At 31.0% G+C, this 22,307-nt stretch overlaps 1 protein-coding gene across 3 annotated transcripts in view; it reads right to left on the reverse strand.

Annotated features, from left to right (window-relative positions):
* Nucleotides 1-22,129, reverse strand: part of LOC106458456 (UPF0160 protein MYG1, mitochondrial-like) — a 23,588-nt gene extending 1,459 nt beyond the window's left edge. The window contains exons 1-8 of one of the 3 annotated variants that reach the window (XM_013917971.2): nucleotides 22,008-22,107; nucleotides 18,646-18,718; nucleotides 14,654-14,846; nucleotides 11,088-11,183; nucleotides 9,596-9,826; nucleotides 8,430-8,508; nucleotides 5,792-5,914; nucleotides 241-422 (exon numbers count right to left, since the gene is read on the reverse strand). In XM_013917971.2, the coding sequence (XP_013773425.1) occupies nucleotides 241-422; nucleotides 5,792-5,914; nucleotides 8,430-8,508; nucleotides 9,596-9,826; nucleotides 11,088-11,183; nucleotides 14,654-14,846; nucleotides 18,646-18,691 (950 nt within the window). In that variant the 5' untranslated portion in view covers nucleotides 18,692-18,718; nucleotides 22,008-22,107. Of the gene's footprint in view, nucleotides 1-240; nucleotides 423-5,791; nucleotides 5,915-8,429; nucleotides 8,509-9,595; nucleotides 9,827-11,087; nucleotides 11,184-14,653; nucleotides 14,847-18,645; nucleotides 18,719-22,007 lie in introns of all 3 variants that reach the window. The other 2 variants (XM_022384667.1, XM_013917972.2) reach the window with 2 other exon arrangements.
* Between the last annotated feature and the right edge of the window lie 178 nt (nucleotides 22,130-22,307).

Genomic DNA, 22,307 nt, shown 5'->3' on the forward strand with positions numbered 1-22,307 from the left:
ATAAAATAATTATCAGGAAAACAAGTGAAATTCATGTACCGCTCAAACAGGCTTATTGACTGAAAAAGTGTTGAATTGCAAAGCATGCTGGCCCAGCGCTTGGACTGCATCAATACTGGCACCACTGCATGTTAGCAGTTTAGCACATGATCCCTCACTGATATATATAAATGATTCACAAAAAAACATCTGTTGTAAATATTAAATTGGTTTGAAACAGAGACATATGTATATATTTACCTATTTTCAAATGAACCCAGTCGCACAGGAACACACTGGACTCGCCACTGTTGGTTCATGTCTCGATAAATCACAAACTTAATCTTTGGATCAATGGCACATTCCTCTTCAATAGACAAAAGGTGATCTTTCCATGGACAACCTCCCTCTTTTAGATTCACAATTTCACCACTAGGATCCACCTGGAAGTTTTTGGAAATATTGACAGTGCATATGTTATTAATTTTCTTCATATAAAATGCCTATACATAGTATTTTGTTTTGGTCATCAGTTCTAAAAATATATACAACAACTTATCAAAGGTTTGAAATGTTTCTAACCTCTTACTCCTCATGGTTGAAGTAATTCATAATCGATTTACTTGCTCTGAGTGAAGATATTCTTTTCTCAGATTGCCTTTGAATCCCACTCAAAACCCCTTCCACTATTACAAAAATGAATCTAGCATTTACACACTGCTCTGGATACCAATATCATCCAAAATTTAAACACTGAACTTTATTTGCATTCAACTCGAGACTAGAATTAAACCCATCTTTCTATTAGCAATTTCTTATTGAGTAATGTTTAATACAAAAGTAGTGTATAAATAAAATCAGATAATACTTCAGAGGGTAAGATTATTAATTCTTTTTTCAAGTGCATAAATGTGCATGGTTATATTTAGAACGACGGGGAATATTTACACTTAATTAAAACAATGCTAGTTTAACAGCAATCATATATTTCAAAGTAATATCTTGAACATAAATCTTATCTCAAAATTTTAAAAATTAAAACAAAATTTCTTCATAAACAACATTTGTGTGCATAGTTTCCAAAAATACAATATTACAAGCGTAGCAACAAGTAAATTTAGTAATTAATAAAACTTGAAATTTAGTTAATTTATTAGAACCAAAACAATGTTTCAAAAAAATAATACAATAGTCCCACAGATGGGAGACAAGAACACAATCAAAAAAATAGATGGCCATATGACTCATATAACATACAATGAGGTCAACCACTAACTTCCTACCCTTGAACCCTCTACATCTCACTGACCATAAGAAAAGCATGGTTGTTTGAGAAACAATCCAGTAACTTTCATACTTTGACCTTGAATCTCTTTAGAATATTCAACACTGTCTAAAGCATCAACCTGCCACGATTGTTTGAGAATGACTCAATAGACTGGGAGTAATTAACAGACAGGCTTTAAAAAATAGAAATAGAGTTAAGTTCAATTTTGACCCCCTTAGGACATTCCCCATAGTTCAGTGTTTACATACACATTTTAGTTGAGATTGGGCCAATAGGCTCGGAGGAGTTAGGGTGCAAACAAACACACATTTTAACTTTATATATAGTGATGGAGTTTTTATGTATTATATGTATGCTTAAATAATGATGAGAATAAGAGATCAAATATTCAACAAAGAGCTGCTCTGTTCACTAATAGTTCTATCGTCTTACATTCTTCAATTTTCTAAAAAGCCATAGCTGGACATCATCCCTAAATCAGCATAATAAATGTTTTTTTACACACTGAACCAGGGAGATTTTTTCTCTTAACTTTTATTAAAGCACAAACTAAATATGCATATTTTTATCCATTGTAATGTGGTAAGACAGTTTTATACAGCTAAGATTTTTTTCATAATTTACGTATGCACTGCTGTGCAGAAATCAGAGACCGCTATTTAGTCTCCTGTGCAAAAGTTGTCTAGTATAGTTACCCATATAAATATCAGACACCTGGGTTAAGTATGAAAAACCAAATGTTATTGGCTATAGGGTAAGAATTATTAATACTACTGTTAAATATAGCAATAATGGCAATCTAAAACCTATATTTGCTTAAGTATCTTCTAAATCACATGTTTGGTTTAAATGAATTCTATAAACACGAGAAGTGAGTATGTCTGAACTGACAACAGTTATGTTTTTGAAAACTTAGACATGATGCTTTTAGATGTTGTAATGCTGTAGCTACTATAGTGATATCCAACATCAAATGATATTCCACACTTATTAATTTTCTATTGTAAAAGTATTTTAAAAAATTGTCTTTGATCATTAGAGTTATTAATTGTTTTTGTAAAAAGAAGATAAACTTCCCTTTAGCCTGTGACTCTAATATGCCTTTTACTTTCAATATAAAATTATGGTCCAAGAAGAACAGTTACTGATGAAGTAAGCTTTATATATTGAGGGCTACAGTCAAGTGAAAATTTCTGCTTAAACAAAAGCATCAAAAAGTAAAATCCAGTGAATAATCAGAAGACAATAAAACTGGTACCACTGAAGACAAGAGCAAGCCCAGAAAAACCACTCATGCTTTCCAGGTAAGAAGTACCTTATGCTTACTTCACTAAAAGACAGGCATAAATGTAGCAGCTGTCTTGCTGCAGAACTTCAAGAAACCACTAGTGTTAAAGTTCACCCTACCACAGCGCAACACAACTTGTGTCAAGAAGTGCTGAAAGAGTACATTACAGCAATAAAACCTATGTCCCAGAAAGGCAACAAACAGAATACACTTAAGTTTGCAAAAATCCAAATAATTGGACAACCTTTATGTAGAAAAGAGTTCTTTAATATGATGAGTCAAAGGTTGAGATTTTTGGAACCAACAAATGCCAGCACATTCACTGCAGGCATGATGGAAGATTAAAAGCAAATTGTCTGTAGTCTTAAGCATGGTGGAGGTAGCATCCAAGTATGAGGCTGTTTAACCAGAACTGGATACTGCCTGATATCAGCAACTATTCATTAACCATGATGTTCTTTCTGGAAGTTTACATAGTGGATTGTATTTCATTTTCCAGTGACCTAAGTACTGTTGAGTGTGTAGGGGGACTATCTTTATAGAAAAAAACAGCAAAGGCAACCAAACCCAAAGAAGAAATTCCAAACAGTACTTCAAGATGCCTTGAATTCAATTCCCACTGATTATCTCAAAAACTTCCAGAAAGCATTGTTCACCAGCTTCAGACAGTGATTTCATTTAAAGTTGGTAACACAAAATATTAAAGAAATATACTCTAAATTTCTTTATATGCATCACTTACCTTGCCTTCAGACATTATGAAATTCTGAAATACCCATTCTAAAAGGAAGTCAGCATGTTTTCAATTTAAAATACATGGTGGTGATTAGAGCTGGGAGATTAATTCAATATAATAAGTTAACTTTGAGCATCAATTATCATAATGTATAATAAATAAAAATTAGTGTTTCTAATTACAACTGTTTTTGATTATTCCAACAATTAAAGTTTCATGTGAGAATAATTAGTTAGTTGAGTGTAATTGATTAATAAACCTGACAATTAATTGATTATCAAATTCAACTAATTGCCCAGCTCTAATGATAATTGAGTGGTCTCTAATTTATGAACAGTAATGTACTTTGTATGTAATACAGTTTTATTCCAAAATCAGCTTATCACCACATAACTGATATTCCCCAATGATATTTTGGTAGTTGTATCTTCTTCAATCAGTTCTGTAATCTTGTTATTTAGTAAAATATACTTAATTATGTCTTATGACAATTACAAAATAACAAATTAGCATATACTGAAATGTGCATATTGTGCTAACACATACATCCATAAAAATACAACTGAGTTTACAAATGACAACTGTGAAAAATAAATACACAAGATGGACAAAAGAAATAAGCAGTAGTCAGCACATAAATGAAACTGACCTACAGTTTTAAAGATGAAATTTTAAAAAAGGAATATCAGTGTAATGTTAAATGCCTATCTTTTGTGTTCAACAGTTAGGTAATTGTTTTAAAACAGGAGGGTTTATGTTAGCTTACAAACTTTTTCACTATCACTTATAAAATCTCTATTTCAAATCTTCTAATAATAAATTTTGTATGCAGTAAATGTAATGTTTTTCTTCCTCAACTAAGACACTTTAATCTAGTATTGCTGAAGAATATGCTTTATAAATGTAACAGAACTAAGAAGATTTTGAAATTCACAAAACCTTTCAGTTGTAGCTTGTCACTGACAATACCACAAAACTAGTTAGTACTTTACAAAAATTTATAAATCTTTCAAGATCATGATTTGAGTATGAAAAAAATCAGCTTTCTACGACTAATATTAACATGAGAAAGTATGCAGAAGTGAAATAATACTAACATCATTAATATTATTTTTTTCATGTTGCAAACATATAAAATTGTGATGTCTTAGGTTCATCCAAAACTAGCATTTTGTTTTGTCTTTTTTGGCAAAAGAAAAATCAAATAATTAGTTTTAAAATGAAACTGGCATGCAATGTAAGAAGTGAACTGCAAATAACATTTATTGTTATTCATCACTTTTTATAGGTACAATTGTCTCATAATTGGAAATGTATTCATTTAAAATTTTACTTTGTATACAATTCTGTAAATAATACTAGTTCAAAAATAGATGTTACAAATAAACTGACTTATGAAATCCAAAGTATATTTCTGATCAGTAAACTCCAAGCAAACAACATCTGGTGTCAAGCAATTATTACAATAAAGCTTCACTCACCAGCAAGACTTACTCATTGTGAATGGCAAGTACCACCTGAACATAAGGAAAGCTACTTACTACCAACTAGGCTTGTGTTGCACTCGACTGGATACAGCCACATCAGTAATTAACATGTTTGTGAATGAAAATGGCCAAATATCTTTGCATCCTCTTCCCACCCACACTTTCTATCCTGCATCCAGAGGGACAGTGATTTTTGCATTTATTCTACCTTACACTAATGAAGTTATTGCAACATCGTTGTTTCAAAACAATGTTTAACACATATCAATATCAGCTGAATAAATTAAATATTATATGCTGGCAATACTTCTTGCTTTAGTGACATTGAGGAACCATGCCTTACAGAAACATAGGTGTTATGATGACACTAATGTTATAGGAAAATATTTTATAACCAGTAAGACTGAATGGATAACAAAACCGTATATAACAGTTATTAAGTACTGTGTTTTTTATAAAAATTCAAACACATCTGAAATTCTAAAAGCTAATAGTTATTCAGGAGTAAATAGCTCATTGCATGAGATCTTGACAAGTTTTGACAACAAATACACTAATACTTGGGGTTAGATATGTGAAGGAAACAAAATCTCTTTAAAATAATTATCAAACACACTAAGACTACCATTTTTCCTGTTCTTAATGGCTTCTTCAACTAGTAGTCTAGCTGGCCACAAAACGTTCCCTTTAAAATAATTAACAAACACACTAAGACTAACATTTTTCCTGTTCTTAATGGCTTCTTCAACTAGTAGTCTAGCTGGCCACAAAACGTTCCCTTTAAAAAAAATCTCTTTAAAATAATTATCAAACACACTAAGACTACCATTTTTCCTGTTCTTAATGGCTTCTTCAACTAGTAGTCTAGCTGGCCACAAAACATTCCCTTTAAAATAATTAACAAACACACTAAGACTACCATTTTTCCTGTTCTTAATGGCTTCTTCAACTAGTAGTCTAGCTGGCCACAAAACATTCCCTTTAAAATAATTAACAAACACGCTAAGACTAACATTTTTCCTGTTCTTAACGGCTTCTTCAACTAGTAGTCTAGCTGGCCACAAGACATTCCCGTAATAAAAAACTTTATCCTTAAACTCATTGCCTGTCAGTTCCATAGCTTTCTTAAATCCTTCCTGAAAACAGAAAAAAAAATTCTCAATCAAAGTAGGAAATTAGCAAATACATTCTTTTGCATCATGATGAGTGTATGTTGTTAGTATGTAATAATCTTTCATATCAACAAGATATTAATATTATGAGAAGTTCTCAAGATGAAACTTTTAAGACAAGCATAGAATATATCTACATCTGGATTACCACAAACTTATGTTACAAGGATATGAATGTCTTAATCTTCAAATTACTGATTCATTTACATAAAATTAATTACTAATGAGGCTCAAATATTGCATCATATTATGTAATTTTACAATTTTGCCGGTCACAATATTCATTGTAAAGAACTAATAAAAAACAGGAAACTACTAATTTTCTATGTAAAATACAGAGGAAATTCTGGCATAATTGAGGGGGTTAATTACAATACAAACAATATTTTTCTTTGAATTTTTCATGTCACTCATATGGTATGAGGGATCTTGTAGCCAACAAAGTCATTGTCCCACAAGTACTCTTGTGCATAAAAAGTTTACAAAAATGTGTTTGAAAATCCAACAAAGTCCATGTGGAACCATCAGTAATTCTTTGTTCAATGAACTGTGGCAGCATTAAATCATTCAATATTTGAAGTCAAGATCAAGTTCTTGCATACGGAGAGCTGCTTTTTTTTATTAATATTACTGAGGAGTGTCCATTATTATTAATGATCTTAGCTAAACAACAACAGAATTAGGACTGATTTTTTTTATAGTTTTGAAACTTTTATAAATTTAATTATCTCTATTAAAGCATTTAATAAAAACGAAATTTATAGTAAAGTAATCTTTACTATATTTCAACAAACATGCAAGATTGTTTGTTTGTTTGAAGTTAAGCACAAAGATACACAATGGGCTATCTGTGCTCTGCCCACCACAAGTATCAAAACCTGGTTTCTGGAGTTGTAAGTCCGCAGACATACCGCTGTGCCACTGGAGTGGGGGCAAACACGCAAGTAAGTGCTTAATAATGGCAAATTAATTTAACTAAAGATTTCTTTAATGCTGCTTATTCAAATTTAATTTCACTTAACTAAAAATTCAATTACATTTGAAGTTTTTCAATATAAGTTTTACAGACAGTATAAGCGAAAATCATAAGTATCACAATTTACAATTAAATTTTTTCACTGATAACAAAATATCTATCTTTTTTTTTTTAATATCAACAACACGAATAAGTTTTCTGGTTAACTACAAGCCTAAACCATTTTATTTACATTTTTTCAATTTGAATCTTGCATTTGTAACTCATTAATGTTTTTTTTTAATACACATTAGATCAATTATTCTACTGAGTTAATATGTAATAATCAGTTTTCACCAGGAGGAGTGTACTATTGTCAGAACAACACTCTGGTATCTGAAATTGTAATAATCAGTTTTCTCCAGAGGGGAGTGTACTATTTATTTGTGTTGAGAGAACATAAGGTGTGCAATCTATTATAAAAGTTAAAGGTGTTAATTATTGTTACTAAAACTGAAGTAGAAGAAGACTAAAAGTATTGTTTATATAGTATCCAGTTTTTCTTTTTTCCCTGCTGCTTACTTTAAAGAAAGTCGAGCTGGAGTTGTTTTCTCACAGTAGTATATACATATTCAATTTATTATCAATGTAAGTAGTTTCATATAATTAGTACTGCATATATTTTCTTTATTTAAGATGAATTCACAAAAATGGAAATTAGGCACTGAATATTAGATATTTACCCCGATGGTGACACCACATGTCTGACAAGTTTTGTCATGGCTCTGGCACTATAAAATTAGCACTACACTATTGGTTTATTCATCACAAGTTCTTCTTAAAAGTTTTGACTTAGCAATAGTTAAACTCTCTTTTGATAAACATTCAGAATATTTACACCCTAAAAAAAACAAAACAAATATTCTAACTTCTCTACTCTGTACTTTTCAATATGAAGGTAAGGTATCAAAATGTAACTTTTAAAAACACATGTAGGAATATCTAACTACTGTTTAGGATACTATATATATATGTGTGTGTATATAGACATAATGATGTGAATTCATTGGCTTATATACAAATTAGATGAAACTAATTTGTTTCCTATTAAAAAATTGAATTAAATTTTTTTTTTAAAATGTGCTGAAAATGTTTAAAATAAAAACAAATTTCTTAATCTAAGTTACCATATAAAAATCTCAACCTGACAGTTTTTCACGGCCTACATAAAGGCTCAAAATTTAAATTTGGTAATAAATTATTTACAAGTAATCAGTACTTAATGCTATAACTTTGACAATTATCTTACTTGAAACATATGTCCTTAATGTTACAATTCCTCTTATATATCCCCTTGATGCTTAAATTACTTCAACCTAAAATACTGATATTTACAATTCTTAAACTTACATCCTTGATGTATACAGTAATTAAATCTACATCTTTAATGTTTTCATTATGTAAACCTATGTCCTTGATGGTTATACTACTTAAACTCCCATTTTGTATGTTTACATTACTCACGTCTGTATCCTGGTTAAGACTATTCCATGGTGGGTTCAGGTAACTAACACGAGAGCTCAGGTGAGTACTAATGTGATATCTAAAAGAAAATAAAGTCCAAGTATTACAGATTTCATGCATATGGAGTTACACAAATGCATACTTATGCATACATATACAACACCTAGAACATAACAAGATCATAAACTGAAAGCAATATGAAAACACTGTACAAATACATTGAACGGATGAAACTTATATTTACAATAACATAAAAAGATATGGTTCTTGAGTTGTGATTTTATACAATGTGATTCTCTGTCTACTTGTTATACAATATTAATGCCAGGAAACACTGTTTTTTACATTGCATAACTATATATAAAAAATCATTGACTGAAAGTATAAGATGATATGGTAAACATCACACTAACTTTTACAGGAATGTTTCTGTGATCAGTAACAATATGCAACACCTTCTATACTCAAAACCTCCTGTACAACAACTATTATCCAAGATAACACTTTCACTTATAAATTCTTATTAATAATTACAAATGTAGTCTTTTCACATTGACACTGTGGTTGCTCGACTCATATGGAGTCAAGAAGACTATGCTGCTGTTTCATCATTGCTTCTAAATAATAAAACATCAATTCACAAAAATAATAATATATGGTGCTAAAATAAATAAATAATATAGTGATAATAAAACCTTACATAAAAAGAAGTGATGACAAATTACACTCCACCAACTTAACCCAGTTCACCCCACAATAGCTGTTGTCAAGAAATTTGCTTACATAAATAGCACTTAAATAAATACTATGTCTGTCATATCCAACCCACCTGAAAAGCCCTTCAGTCCTTTTTTTCTGAAATTTAAAAAGTTACCAAACAAAAAGCTTATATGGAATAAAATTCTAATTATTTTTCTTGAAATTATAGCTCTTAAGTCTTAAATAAAATGAGACATTGTTAAAAGTATAACTGTAAAACAAGCATGTACTACTGGTATATTCCCTATTTCTAATGATGTGACCTAAAGTCAGTTTATATAGCAACTGGTTCTTCACTATTTTAAATCTCTAAGTTAAATACCTTTGAGCTGAGAGGCACAGCTACTAGAAAACAACAATGTACATGTAGAGAAAAATGACAACAAAAAAAGTGGCAACTGAATAACCTTGGTTGTTCATCATGGGTTGATATTCCATTATCAATAGCATCAATCTCTTCCATGAAGTTCTCATACATTTTGTCATAAATTTTTGTGGTTTTTTCATCTTGGCTGTTGGTTCCAAGTAACTGAGCAATAACCTTGTGACCAAAGTGAAAGTACACAAGTCCTGCACTACTTAGCTTTGTAATCCATGGTTTCTTGGGGTTCAGACTGTGCATGCTCTCACTGAAACTTCTACAGGAAAAAAACATGGGCTATTATTACACATTTTAAATACCTATAACACATTACTGTAATGGCAAACTGCATCAAACTTAGTATAATGTTTCATCACTAAATATGAGCTGATTTCCATAATCAACAAATAAATTATTTTCCCCATACAAATATTATTTCTGAGCAGTTTTTAATTGTACTACAATGGTAGAAAAAACGTTTAAAACTAAGAATTTAAAAAAATATAATATCACTCTTCTTATTCTTTAAATGTTTCCAAATGTACCAAATTTTTTCTAATGTCATATTAATAGATCTTTTTGTAAGTGTATTAAAGCACTCCTGATTCGCTGTTGATTCTTCATATTTCATGTATAAATTACACCTGTTCAATTAGCTTGATCTAGCAAGTCCTTCTGGTGCAAGCATGTTCTCCCATTAACCACTGAATTCTATAACTGACTGGCACATTACACTGTATTTGTGTTCACAGCAAAAAATTAGCTTAAATATGAAAATCTTGGTTCATAGTTGTTTAAAGTATGTGGAAATAAAGAACTTTTTCGTGATTTAGATACATATCACTAATTCATCTTGGGGTTCAAGACTGGACTACACCTAAAAAAAAAAGAGTGAAGTAAATGAAATAAATTACTTCCTAGTGAAATGAAATGTAAAAGAAAAACTTTGTTTATATATTTCTGTACATTACCAAGCAATAAACACACTTTTGTTGCTGAAATAAAGTGGTTTCTGGCTTCATAAGTATACACATGTTTTTAAACCAAAGTTGAAAGAAGTTTTAAAAGTAATATTATGGCAACCAAGACACATTTATACAGGTAGTGTTTTAAACACCAGCACACTCTCCACCCAACTACAACTGATGTGAACTAAATGGATTGGTAATGGAAAGTTATTATTAAAGGTAATAATTTATCTTTGGAAGATCAGATCCATATGATCATAAAACTATTTCTCTTCTATAAAGCTACATGTATTTGAATTGGTTTTCCTGATAATATGATAGGTGAAGTGTTAAATACTTTCAAACTTTTATTGCAATATAGATGTGAACTTGCAGAAATGTTAATGGATAGTGTTTTGGGCAAACCCTGAATATCAAGCTAAATCCTCTCCAGAATAATGAATATATTCAGTTGCCAGGTAGTTCACATATTTGTTTAAAAAGTTTCATTACCTTCACAAGACATACTATAGAAACTACAGATAATCTGAATCATCATTCAAATTAAATCTGCATGATCAGGAAGCTTACCTTTGATGATGATCATACCGATGAACTGTAGGGTCATAAACTCCACCAACATCAACAACAATATCACAGTCTTTTAACAAATCTTCATCACGTGTTCTATAAATTATATGAAAAGAATTATATGCATTTTTCACAAATTCCTATAAAGCAACAAATTTACAAAATTTATAACAGCATATTTATTCATAGTAAATTAACCTTATGTTTAATGACAATGACCAAATTACTTTAAAAATTAATATGATTTGTAAATATTTATTACAAAGACAGTATTGCCACATACCAGCTCCCAGCAGCTGGGGTAGTGAGCCATGAAGAATCCTCACCAATTGAGACCTAAAAGCAGGGTTATGAAGGTTATGAGGCACAAATGTCTCTAATGACAGAGTCTGAAACCAATGTTTTATCATATAAGTAACAAGGGCTAAAGTCCCAAGCAAGTCCACAATCAAAGTGCATGAAGAACCATAATGATAATCCAATCAGGTGAGAAGTGTGTGTGTGTATGGGGAGAGCAATGGATACGGAAGGAATGAATGAGGGTAGAAAAGAGGCAAAGAAAAAGGAAAACCATGACATCAAGTAAAGCAGAAGGTGGAGGAAATGCACCCTAAAACCCAAGATAGATAAGACTTGCAGATCATGGGATACCCATCCTATGAAAGAGGAGGAATATGTCACAATGTAATGAAGTCAAAGGAAAATGGTGAGAACGAGACCAAGGTGATAAGTACATCCCATATATCAGTACATGGAAGAGGTAGAAGGGTGACAGGAGTGAGACAAAGGGACAGATACATGATAAGGGAAATGGACTAGACAATTCCACACGCAATGATAAAGGGGTGTCATATCCCAAGGAAAGAGAAATGTGTGAGGGTGGATCAGAACGAATGGAAAGTTGAGAAGAGGAAAACAGGGCTGAGCCTTGAGGAGGTGAAGTAATAGAAACAAGGTTAGAATGGACTGTGAGGGGCCACCAAAGGGACCCATTACGGGGTGTCCTGAAACTGAGCAAGGACCTGAAGGAGGAGATGGAGAGGAGAACATGCATTGTAAAAAATATGGGACAGACCAGATTGAAGATTGAAGCACAGCAGACCAGAAAGGGGAAGTGGGCAAAAAAAGTGGTGTGGCAAGGCAACAAAAGAATGGAAGACCAGTGGGTGAAGAACCAATCTGTGGGTAGGACATGGTCATGTCGAGAAGACAGCTCCAGAACATGACAGGTTATGAACATATTCAAATGGCATAGGCCGAGAATCAAGTCTGAACATTCTCTTCAATATGTGAATGTAAAGGAGTAAGGAAAGAAAATTATACATTATCTACTAGGAGTGCATGTGATGGAGTAAGTAGCCACATCTGAACATCGACTATGGGTGACATTGCATGTAACAAACAATTATTTCTAAACCCTATCTCCTAATGGTATGTGAAGTATCAATTAACCAGATCTAACCATTATAGTCTATGAGGAGATATAAAGGCATAAGGAACTAGGATGAAATATGGCGTACAATATGTACATGTGAAGAAGTAATGAACTATAACAAAATAGTATTGCCTATGTGTGAAGTATGAAGGAGCGGCAGGCAAAAATGTGCACATTAGAGGGTATTCAAATTAAGAATAGCTGTAACTGTGAGAGGAGGTAACTAATCATACCAGAACAATAACTATTACCTGGTACCAGGTAGGGCAGAATGGATGAGGCATAAAAAAGTGGGAGCAAATTCAAACTCAAAGTAAATGCTGGGAGTGGCGCTAACAGGGGAGAAGAAAGGAAAAAAACAGGTAAAAGGCATATGTAAGGTAGGAAAAGTCGAGAGATATTCAGTAGGTATGAAATTACAGGATGGAAAAGTCACTCCATTTCATTCTCCTCAACTTCAGCTTCATATCTGTGAAGGGAAAAGTGTGGCAGGGATGGAAGAAGAAAGTCCAAGCAGCAACATGGATCCACCACACATTGAACGATGTTACATTACTCTTCTTACTATATTTATCAATCTAATATATGACGGCTGTCACAATCAACAGACAAGAACTTCCTAAGTTGTGGGTAACTGTGAGTGGTATTTGTACTTGCATAAACAGAAAAAGAATTCACATTAATCTGAGGATTCATATTGAAAGGGTTGAAAATACAAAGTAAAGTTGCTGAAGTAATTACTTCAACAAATCTTAGCAAAAATAAACATGACTAAGCACAACTGTGCTGAGGAAAGAATGAGTATTTTCATGTGTGAATGTAGAGGGAGCATTTGCACTAGAAGGTGTGTCATACTCTATTGGTGTAGTAGTAGCCCAAATTCACATGAATTTTAGGTGAATTTTACCAAGCTGGTGGCATGCAAATCTCTAAGGCAGAATAGTGCAACTTCAAGAGTTAATCTGTTCATAAAGGTAAGCCGACATATCAGAATTACAAAGTTTAAAATCCAATAGGAAACAAGTACTAAGAAAACCCAGAATATAATTCGATAACATTAGTTTTATTATGGTGACAACACTGTTTAAAATCTCAACTGGGAGAAGTGACCTAATGGAATGCTAGTTCATTCCTTTTTACATATCTCCCATGGCTTTTGGATGTATACATCTATGGCTTGTGTGTTATTTAAAGGATGCTTGGAGCAATTAAATGTTTTTCATGTTGCATGACATAAAAATACACTTGGTAATTTGAAACAGTATATCTTGATACACCTGCATTTTAAAAATGATATGCTGTTATTTTTTCATTTTATAAAATTTTTCTGCACACAACTCATAATTATGCATAAATGCAACCTCTGACATGACATACACCTCCTGATAATCTCAGGGTTACAACTCACTTCAACTATCTTCAAGCTGACAACATATAGTGTTTGTAACACTAGGCCAGCTGCTGAGTCAAGCATGTAAACACAGAAGGTTTAAGTTACCAATAAGTCCATTTATATAGACACATCAGAAGAACTTGACTTTGCAATAATAACCTCAAATTATGCCTACTATGTGTTAAGCTTATTCAGTTTGCTCTTGTTCCTTTGATGCATCCATACTAAAACTCTGTTCTTTAGTGGTATCTTTACATCTCAAACAACTAGGAAAATTAAACACACCACAATTTTCATTTCTTAATTCACCAAAAATATAACTATGATATATTTTAAATATCACATTGTTGTTAAAATGGTATGAAAAATTATATATAACTTATAGACATTATTTGGATAATCCATATTATCCATGTCTTTGTTGTATTAATAATTACTGTAGAATGGGTAACTTATAAGAATAACTTTTAATTCAGACAACAATGTTTTAAAATAAGACCACCTAGTTACTTTCAATATTTTTTTTCCTAAATGGATATTTATTTAGTTTTTAGATGTTATTGTTTATATATATATAATGTACTTATATACAAAAGATAATACATGAAATCTTTTATAAGATCAACTTCAAAACCAAAAATAATGAAATTATTGATACTCACTACATAGTATTTAAATTTATAACACTAGTTAACCAATGATTGAAAAATCAGAGATTACAAACTGAAAGAAAATTACCTGAGAATTTTAGCATCCTTGTATTCTGGTAGGGTTTTCAAGATAAAACAAGCAAGAGCTTCATCACAGTGGAAAGTTCCATTGTGAGTCCCAATAACCGGAACATCAGGACAAGACTTCTTATTAGGAATACAATTATCACTACCTGCATACATACTCACTCTTGATGGAAATACTGATACACGTCTTGAATCTATTAAAAAATCAAAGTAAATTATGAGGTCAATACATCTTAAAACAATGTAAAGTTCTGTTATAATTAGTGCGTAAAATATGGATTTTTTTTGGCAGTTACCATTATTTTGAGATAAAATACTGTCATATATAAATATAAAATTAAGCTTGAATTTTTTGTTTCTTTAAGAATACAAGAAAAAAGGGAGATAAGAACTTCATTCTGCCTATCTACGAGTACCCCTATATCTATCAAAACAACCAACAGTAACATCAAATCCACATCCATATAATTATCCAAAAATTTGTTAATAAATTCACACTAGAATACACCATATTATCAGTCAAACTATCAAAGTGTTCATAAGACTAAGCAAGAAATGATTATGTTAAGAGGACAAGCCTGTATCTAAGCTTCGAAAGCTTAAATCTATTACCTTAATATTTGAGTTTATGTCTTCAACCTGAAATCCCAGAACACAGAAAGACCACCCACAGGACAACTATACAAACCCATAACAATTCTGAACACTTCATTTGAGCCTAATGATGTATGTTGGTAATACTGCTGGTAATAATATTCCACAATATTACAAAATTTATCAAGACCTAAGGTCAATAGGTAATATCAACTGTCAGCAATCAGTTGTATGAACACTCACCAGTCACCAACAACAAACACAATTAATACATAATGCTGCTATTAAGTAAGGAAAATTATGACTGTTTTTGTAAACCATGTCATTGCACTCACTTGATAGCACCAGCATTCAATCAGTCAACAGTGAACATATGAAAGCATTTTAGATCATATATGACATAAATGAAATTGTAGAAAGGTTCTGTTCAAATAAATTTGTCAAATTTCTTATTAGCCTATCAGAACAACCCTAACATCACAACTAATGAAACCCCTGCAATGCTATTTCATGGTCAAAATCTATTAACACATTTGGATTTCTTTAAACCAAACCCTGGTTAAGAAAACATTATACCATCTCAGAATCCAAAAAGTTTCTGAAACTAGATTTGTAATTAATGATTCTTAAGAACTTTATTTTACTTCTGGTTTATTTTTTAAGTATATTTCACAATTATTATTACCAAATAAATTCTCCTGATGTACTTAGCAAAGTTAAAGGACCAAAATTACATCCAGTACTCCAAATAGGGCCTCAAGAGTTTGAATAAGACTTTTCCTTGTGGACTGGATGACTCTAAACTGAATCTGAATCGTCTGAAGAGTCTAACTTCAGCTGGGATTGTCACATTCACAAAAGAGGAAGATAAAAGATTAAAATGATGGTTTCCCAACTCTATAAACATCAGTTTGTTAATCATCCCTTCTGATGCACTTTACCAAAGTCTTCCTGACAGTCAAGTCACAAAACTTATTTCAGTCATGTTCCCTTCTTTTATCATTAGGTATCTTTCAAAATCTCTTACAGAAATCATATTACTCTTGTTCTCATTTTGCAGTTAACATTCCATGTAAAATGAAGTAAAAATTAAAGTTTGAGATAAAAAACACACTATATTCTGATGAAAATTCCAATAGACATAATATTAACCTCTTCTTTTAGAGATCTAAACCCAATTCTCCACATTTTTGCTAACCTTAGTGATATAATTTCTCTGAGAAGTCCAAGGACAAAAACATTTTCATTATTTCTATCTAAAATCATATAAAACTTTCCCAATCTACTAAAAAAGTTTTAATACTGTACACGATGAGTGTTCTAAGCTGTCCACTTATGTTTATAGAGGAATAGAAGAATTTCTTAAATTTTATTATTGTTCACTATGACAAGAACTTGCTTTTTGAAAGCTTGGAAAAATTTCAAGAGGGTAAAAGCTAGTGACTGTTATAAGATTTATCCAAATTTTAAATTCATAGAGACTTAACGAATATCATTCAAAAGTAGTTGACATTAATGTTTGAACAACTGCAAGTGTGATTTAACTTTTAAAAATTAAAATTCTGAGAACATACAAATGAAAGCAAAAAAGAACGTATAACAATATTTCAACAACACTATACCTACTATATCCAGTGCTAATAAGGCCTTTTGCCCAATACCAGGCTAGCTGGGATACAACAAACACAGTAGTGATCATGATGCTATTTATATTATCAAACTACTGATCAATAAATTTTATTATGTGAACTATATCAAGTGAATAAAGTGTAATTTTATCAATTTTATATGTCATTTACACATCACAATTAGGGTAAGAGTTAATAACACAATATTAGTTATGTATTTAAACATCAATTATTTATTCTTATTTTAGGGTTAAAATCAAGGGAAAAATTAATAGAACTATGGTTCAATTAATTGCCTCTGTCATGAAAATGGTGATGAACATTTATTCATAGAGAAGATTTACTGTAAACTTGTAACCTGGAATTTAACGAATAGTTCTCAACATGACTTTAGAACCCCCCAATTTTTTTTTCTACCATGAGGGAATACTCATTAATTATGTATATTTTGATAAAGTTCTGCACTAAATATTATTTATAAAGTTTGAATATTATATCACTAACGAAAATTTGTTTGTGGTTGAAAGTAAAAAGTGGTGGTAATTGGGCATTATTGTAATTGGACAAAAGTCACCAGTGGGATTCCTCGTAGGTCTGGTATGAGACTCTTATTAATTATATTCACATCATTAATTTACACACTCAATGGTACTAAGATTCTTTAGCTGGTATTGTAAAGAATATTTTTACTTCAAAGGATCCTAGTCCAGGACATAGTGCCATTGGATATTTGTGCAACTGGACTGTTGAAATAGGTACTAGGAAACCATTTTCTTTGTACACTAGAAGGCTTAGGGAAGGTCTATAGGGAGTAGAGATGTGCTTTGGACATGACAACCTTTTCGCACTGGAAACTGTGCTGCAGGGCTATTGTCAAGATGCACAGTTGTCAGAAAGAGCTTGATCAGATGAGACATGGACTGTAGTGATATTGTGAAACTCAAATTGTTTTCTTATAATGTACTCACCCTCTATATAATAATGAAATTGCCCATTTTTTCATAATATCTGTAATTATATTTGTGCACACAAGACTGACAAAATATAACATAACACAGATTCAAGAGAGAACGAAAACAAATTTTAAAATAATGTAAATAAAAAAATTGCATGCATTTTGAAGAATGTCTCTCCAACATGCTTATAGCATACAAGTGAAACCTGTGTTACACGGATCTCAAAATTCTTTCTGTCCTATGTCCGTAAAATATCAGTACACAGACCATTGAATTCTTAGTTAGGTAGTAAATAAAAGTCTTTACTTCCCATTGATACATGTATTTTGATATTGACTTTACTTTTTTTATGATAGTACTATATCCTCTCTTGTTATTAACGAATTAGTTTGAATATGTGAACTTTAATATTATAATTCTCAGATGTAGCATTATTCATTTGCAGAAGTATTTTTCTATAGTCATGCATGTGTGGAATAGTGTAAGTGATGGGATGGTTACTGTTGTTAGTTTATTTTGGTGGATACGTATTTTGATGTGAAAAGCATCATTTTGTTTATTAGTTGGTTTTGGTCAGTGGAAGAGTGACCTAGATGGGCCAAATTGCCTTCTGTTCCTTCAATATTTTCAGTAATCTTACTTAACAGATGTTCATTACAATAACAACGACTATAAAAAAAAACATTACTACAATATCATTTTTATACATACGGCTGAATTAGTTTTCATGAAAATATATAATAATTACAAGTTCCATGGGGCTGATTTAAACTGCTCCAATTAAATCCTAATAATGGTTAATAATATTGCCTTACTGGATAAAAATACACGTCCAAGGTAGAATAATCCTTCTCTCAGCATCAATGCTTGTAACTGTCTGGCTGCTACCTCAAAATATATGAACAGTCCTGTTATTAATTTACATTCTTCCTAACAGCTGCAGTACAGCAGATTTTCAAAATGTTCAATCAGAATATATTACCAAATTTAAAGTAACGATATTCTAAAACCATTATTAATAATTATAAGAATATGTGAAAGTAATCAAGTTTTGCTAATGTTATAAACAGGATTACTATGGAAGAATTCCATTTTAGAGAAATATATTTAGAAAGTTTACCTTCTCACAACAGTTGCTGGGAGGATGAAGGTTAGGAAAACTGTTGTCATAGAATATTTAATATGACTTGACACTTTCAAGCTTATGGGAACACAAAATAAAGATTAAAGAAAATACCTAGGCTTAAGTTATGCTGATGTGAATGCAATCAAAAATTAATTATTTATCAAATATTTACTGCTGTTTTTATGGCTGAAGATAAAAATGAGATTCCTTACATTTGGGTATTAATTAATGGTATTATAAAACTAATCTTAAATTGTACTAAAAAAAGATGAATACTAGTTTGGGAAATTTAGAAAAATTCAATAGTATAAGCCCCTCATCCAATTACAATTAGATTAAGGAAATTAAGGGGCTTCAACAGTTATTTTCATTTCTCATTGTTTTCCTAGATTAGCTGTTCCCATTCTGTGGTCTGCAAGTTCCCTGAAACCTAAGTACCTGACTATGATGGCTAAAACTAGATAGGTAATGAGATTTTCCAAAAAAATCAGAAATTTTGATGTAAGGAAGTACTTATCACTTTATACAAGACTTTATAATCCTTATGTTAAACAGCGTGTTCAGTTTTGGTCATCTTTAAAACAGAAAAGAATCTCATTTGTTGGAAAAAGGTACAGATAGAGAAAAATATATCAGAATGATACTAGCTGTGAAAATGCTGAGGGCAAGCTTATATAGTTAGGCCATTCTCTTTCAGTTTACTATCTCCAATCATACTGAAATTTCATCATGAGCTATTACAATGTAGTCTCGTATACGAGGATCAATTGTGCAGAACTTCAGATTCATATTTCCAATGTTAACAAAGGTATATTCTTTCAAAGATGGAGGAGGGATTAGAATTTTGAAGACTTATTTTTTTACCTTACCCATTAGAGTTGAAAGACTGTATCAGTCTGGCTGAAGTTTTGACCAACTGTCACAGTGTGTTAAAAAACAAACAAAAACCATTTGTACATAAAAAATGTAACATAGCATTATATTACCAGATCATATAAAAAATAATTTGTTGTGGCAGCAGTTAATCATTCAATATAATTGAACCTACTGTTAACATACATACGTGTCTATATTTCTAATTGGAGTTAACTTATATTTGCAAATTTACAGTAAAAAAATTAACAGGTGCCAGCAAAAAATCATAGTTTATGAACTGCACATTAGCTAACAAAACAAAAATTGTTTGAAAGATTTTCTTGAGCAAAACTGTTTAAACACCTCATACTCTGAATAGAAACTAGAGTATGCTTTTTACATATATGAATAAAATAGCTTTAATAACAAATATCTGCTACAATTATGAAGCTTTCTGTATATTAATCTCAGTTAAAAATAACATAGCATATCTTAAGTTTAAGAATATTCTATAATTTATATACATCTTGTATTCTGCTCTGCAATTTTCTTACAATGGACTAATTATTTCAGTACCAGAACTACAATAAAATATTAACTTTAGCTACAAAAGTGCACAATTTACTTCATTAGCATATCAAAAGGCTGATGATTTCATTCAATTAGATCCTCTCACTAATATATCAAGTCTGAAGTTATTAGGACTCACCAGCAAGTAAGAACAATAGTGGCACAAGCAGTGAAGATTGTAATGATTTACAAAATAGGCCTGTTACAAAAAATAGGTAAATTAAAAAAAAAAGAATAAACCATCTCACAATTTTATTCAAAAACAAAGTTTTTGGTGATGAAAGAATATAAGGTACTTAGATGAAACAATTGTAATATCATAAGTTCCAAATTCTTTGTATCATAATGATCAATTAATCTTAAGTAAATGTTACTACAAACCTTTTGAATGTGCTGTATTCTGTGTACTAACTGCTATTATTTACATTATTGTTTTTTTGAACAACTGAGATCAGTTATTTATAATTTTATGATTTGTAATTTCCCATTTCATGAATGTAGTACCTTTCTTTACTGTCCAATACATTACATGATGTCCTAGTAGGTCTAGGGTACTGATCACATACATGAAGGTAGTACAATACAGTTTAATAGGGTATATATATATATATATATATATATATACACACAACATTGAACCATGACTGCACATGTGTTTGTAAATTTATTTTTAAGGCCCATGGCTGCTACTTGTTCTGAAGTATTCCCATTTCATGGCTTGGTGTCATAACATGGCAAGGCAATAGTTTCAAAATCCTTGGGATGAACAATCAAATTTAATCTATGGCAACTGATTTTCTTATCTTTAGCAATCTTTCCTGTTTTTTTTCTTGGAATATCAAACATTGTATGGAAATTCCTTTTTGTTTTTTTACAGAGATAGGCATATTCTCTACGTCATCTAGGTTATATTAGGAATAGTTTGATTATGTTAGTTTAGGTTATGATAGGCAAGGTTTGGTTAGTATTTAACTCACCTAGTAGTACAACTAACATGTACTAGCTGTAGGACTGGCAGTAATAGTAACTTGAGTAAGCATAATATATGGATTTTGTATAAATCAAAATATACATACATACAAGTTATAAGTTGATTTATTATAAAATATAACTGATCAATACTAGTGCTACAAAACAACAAATATTATCTTGAATATGCATTAGCAATATTAATACTAATTACTATTAGTAATTAGTTAGTTAGTTTAAAAGTTAAAGTTCAGGCCCTAGGTGATATTTGCTTTTATCAGTTTTCTTCCTATGTATTACTATTAATATTACTAAGACATACTAGTGTTGATCAGTTATGATAAATCAACTTGTAACTTGTATGTATGTACATTTTAATTTTGTACAAAATCCAAAGCATGCAAAGGAAGAAAACTGATAAAAGCAACTATCATCTAGGGCCTGAACTTTAACTTCTAAAGCTAATTAACTAACTTTATCACTGTGGTACAGTGGTAAGACTAAACCAATGTCAGTATCAGAGTATGTGAATATGTACGAATCTATAGGTATAACGTTCACCAATTTATGGTTACAAGAATTTATACTTTACACCTATAAACCTGTAAGTAATAAATATAATTAGGTTTTATCTACATTACTTAATAAAAATCTTACTTTTTGGCAATTATATATATTATAGGCTAGCCTCAGTATAAGAATTTCAGCACCACATATACCTTCCCCCAATACAGAAGTAGAACTTAATACTAGCAGTCAGTGCAGAAGTACGTTCAAAAGTTGTTAAACTTCGCTATCTAGTGACAACAATATATATTTATAATTATATTTATATATTTTACACAGTTCTAAAATAAATCAGAGACGTGTCTCTAGCTTTAGAATGGTAAGTATTATTTTATTATTATTACATTAAGCTTAATTATTTTTCCTTAGTTCGATTAAGTTCAGCTGAAA

Source organism: Limulus polyphemus, unplaced genomic scaffold (genome assembly GCF_000517525.1).
Source record: "Limulus polyphemus unplaced genomic scaffold, Limulus_polyphemus-2.1.2 Scaffold466, whole genome shotgun sequence".
In the NCBI taxonomy this organism is placed as follows: Eukaryota; Metazoa; Arthropoda; class Merostomata; order Xiphosura; family Limulidae; genus Limulus; species Limulus polyphemus.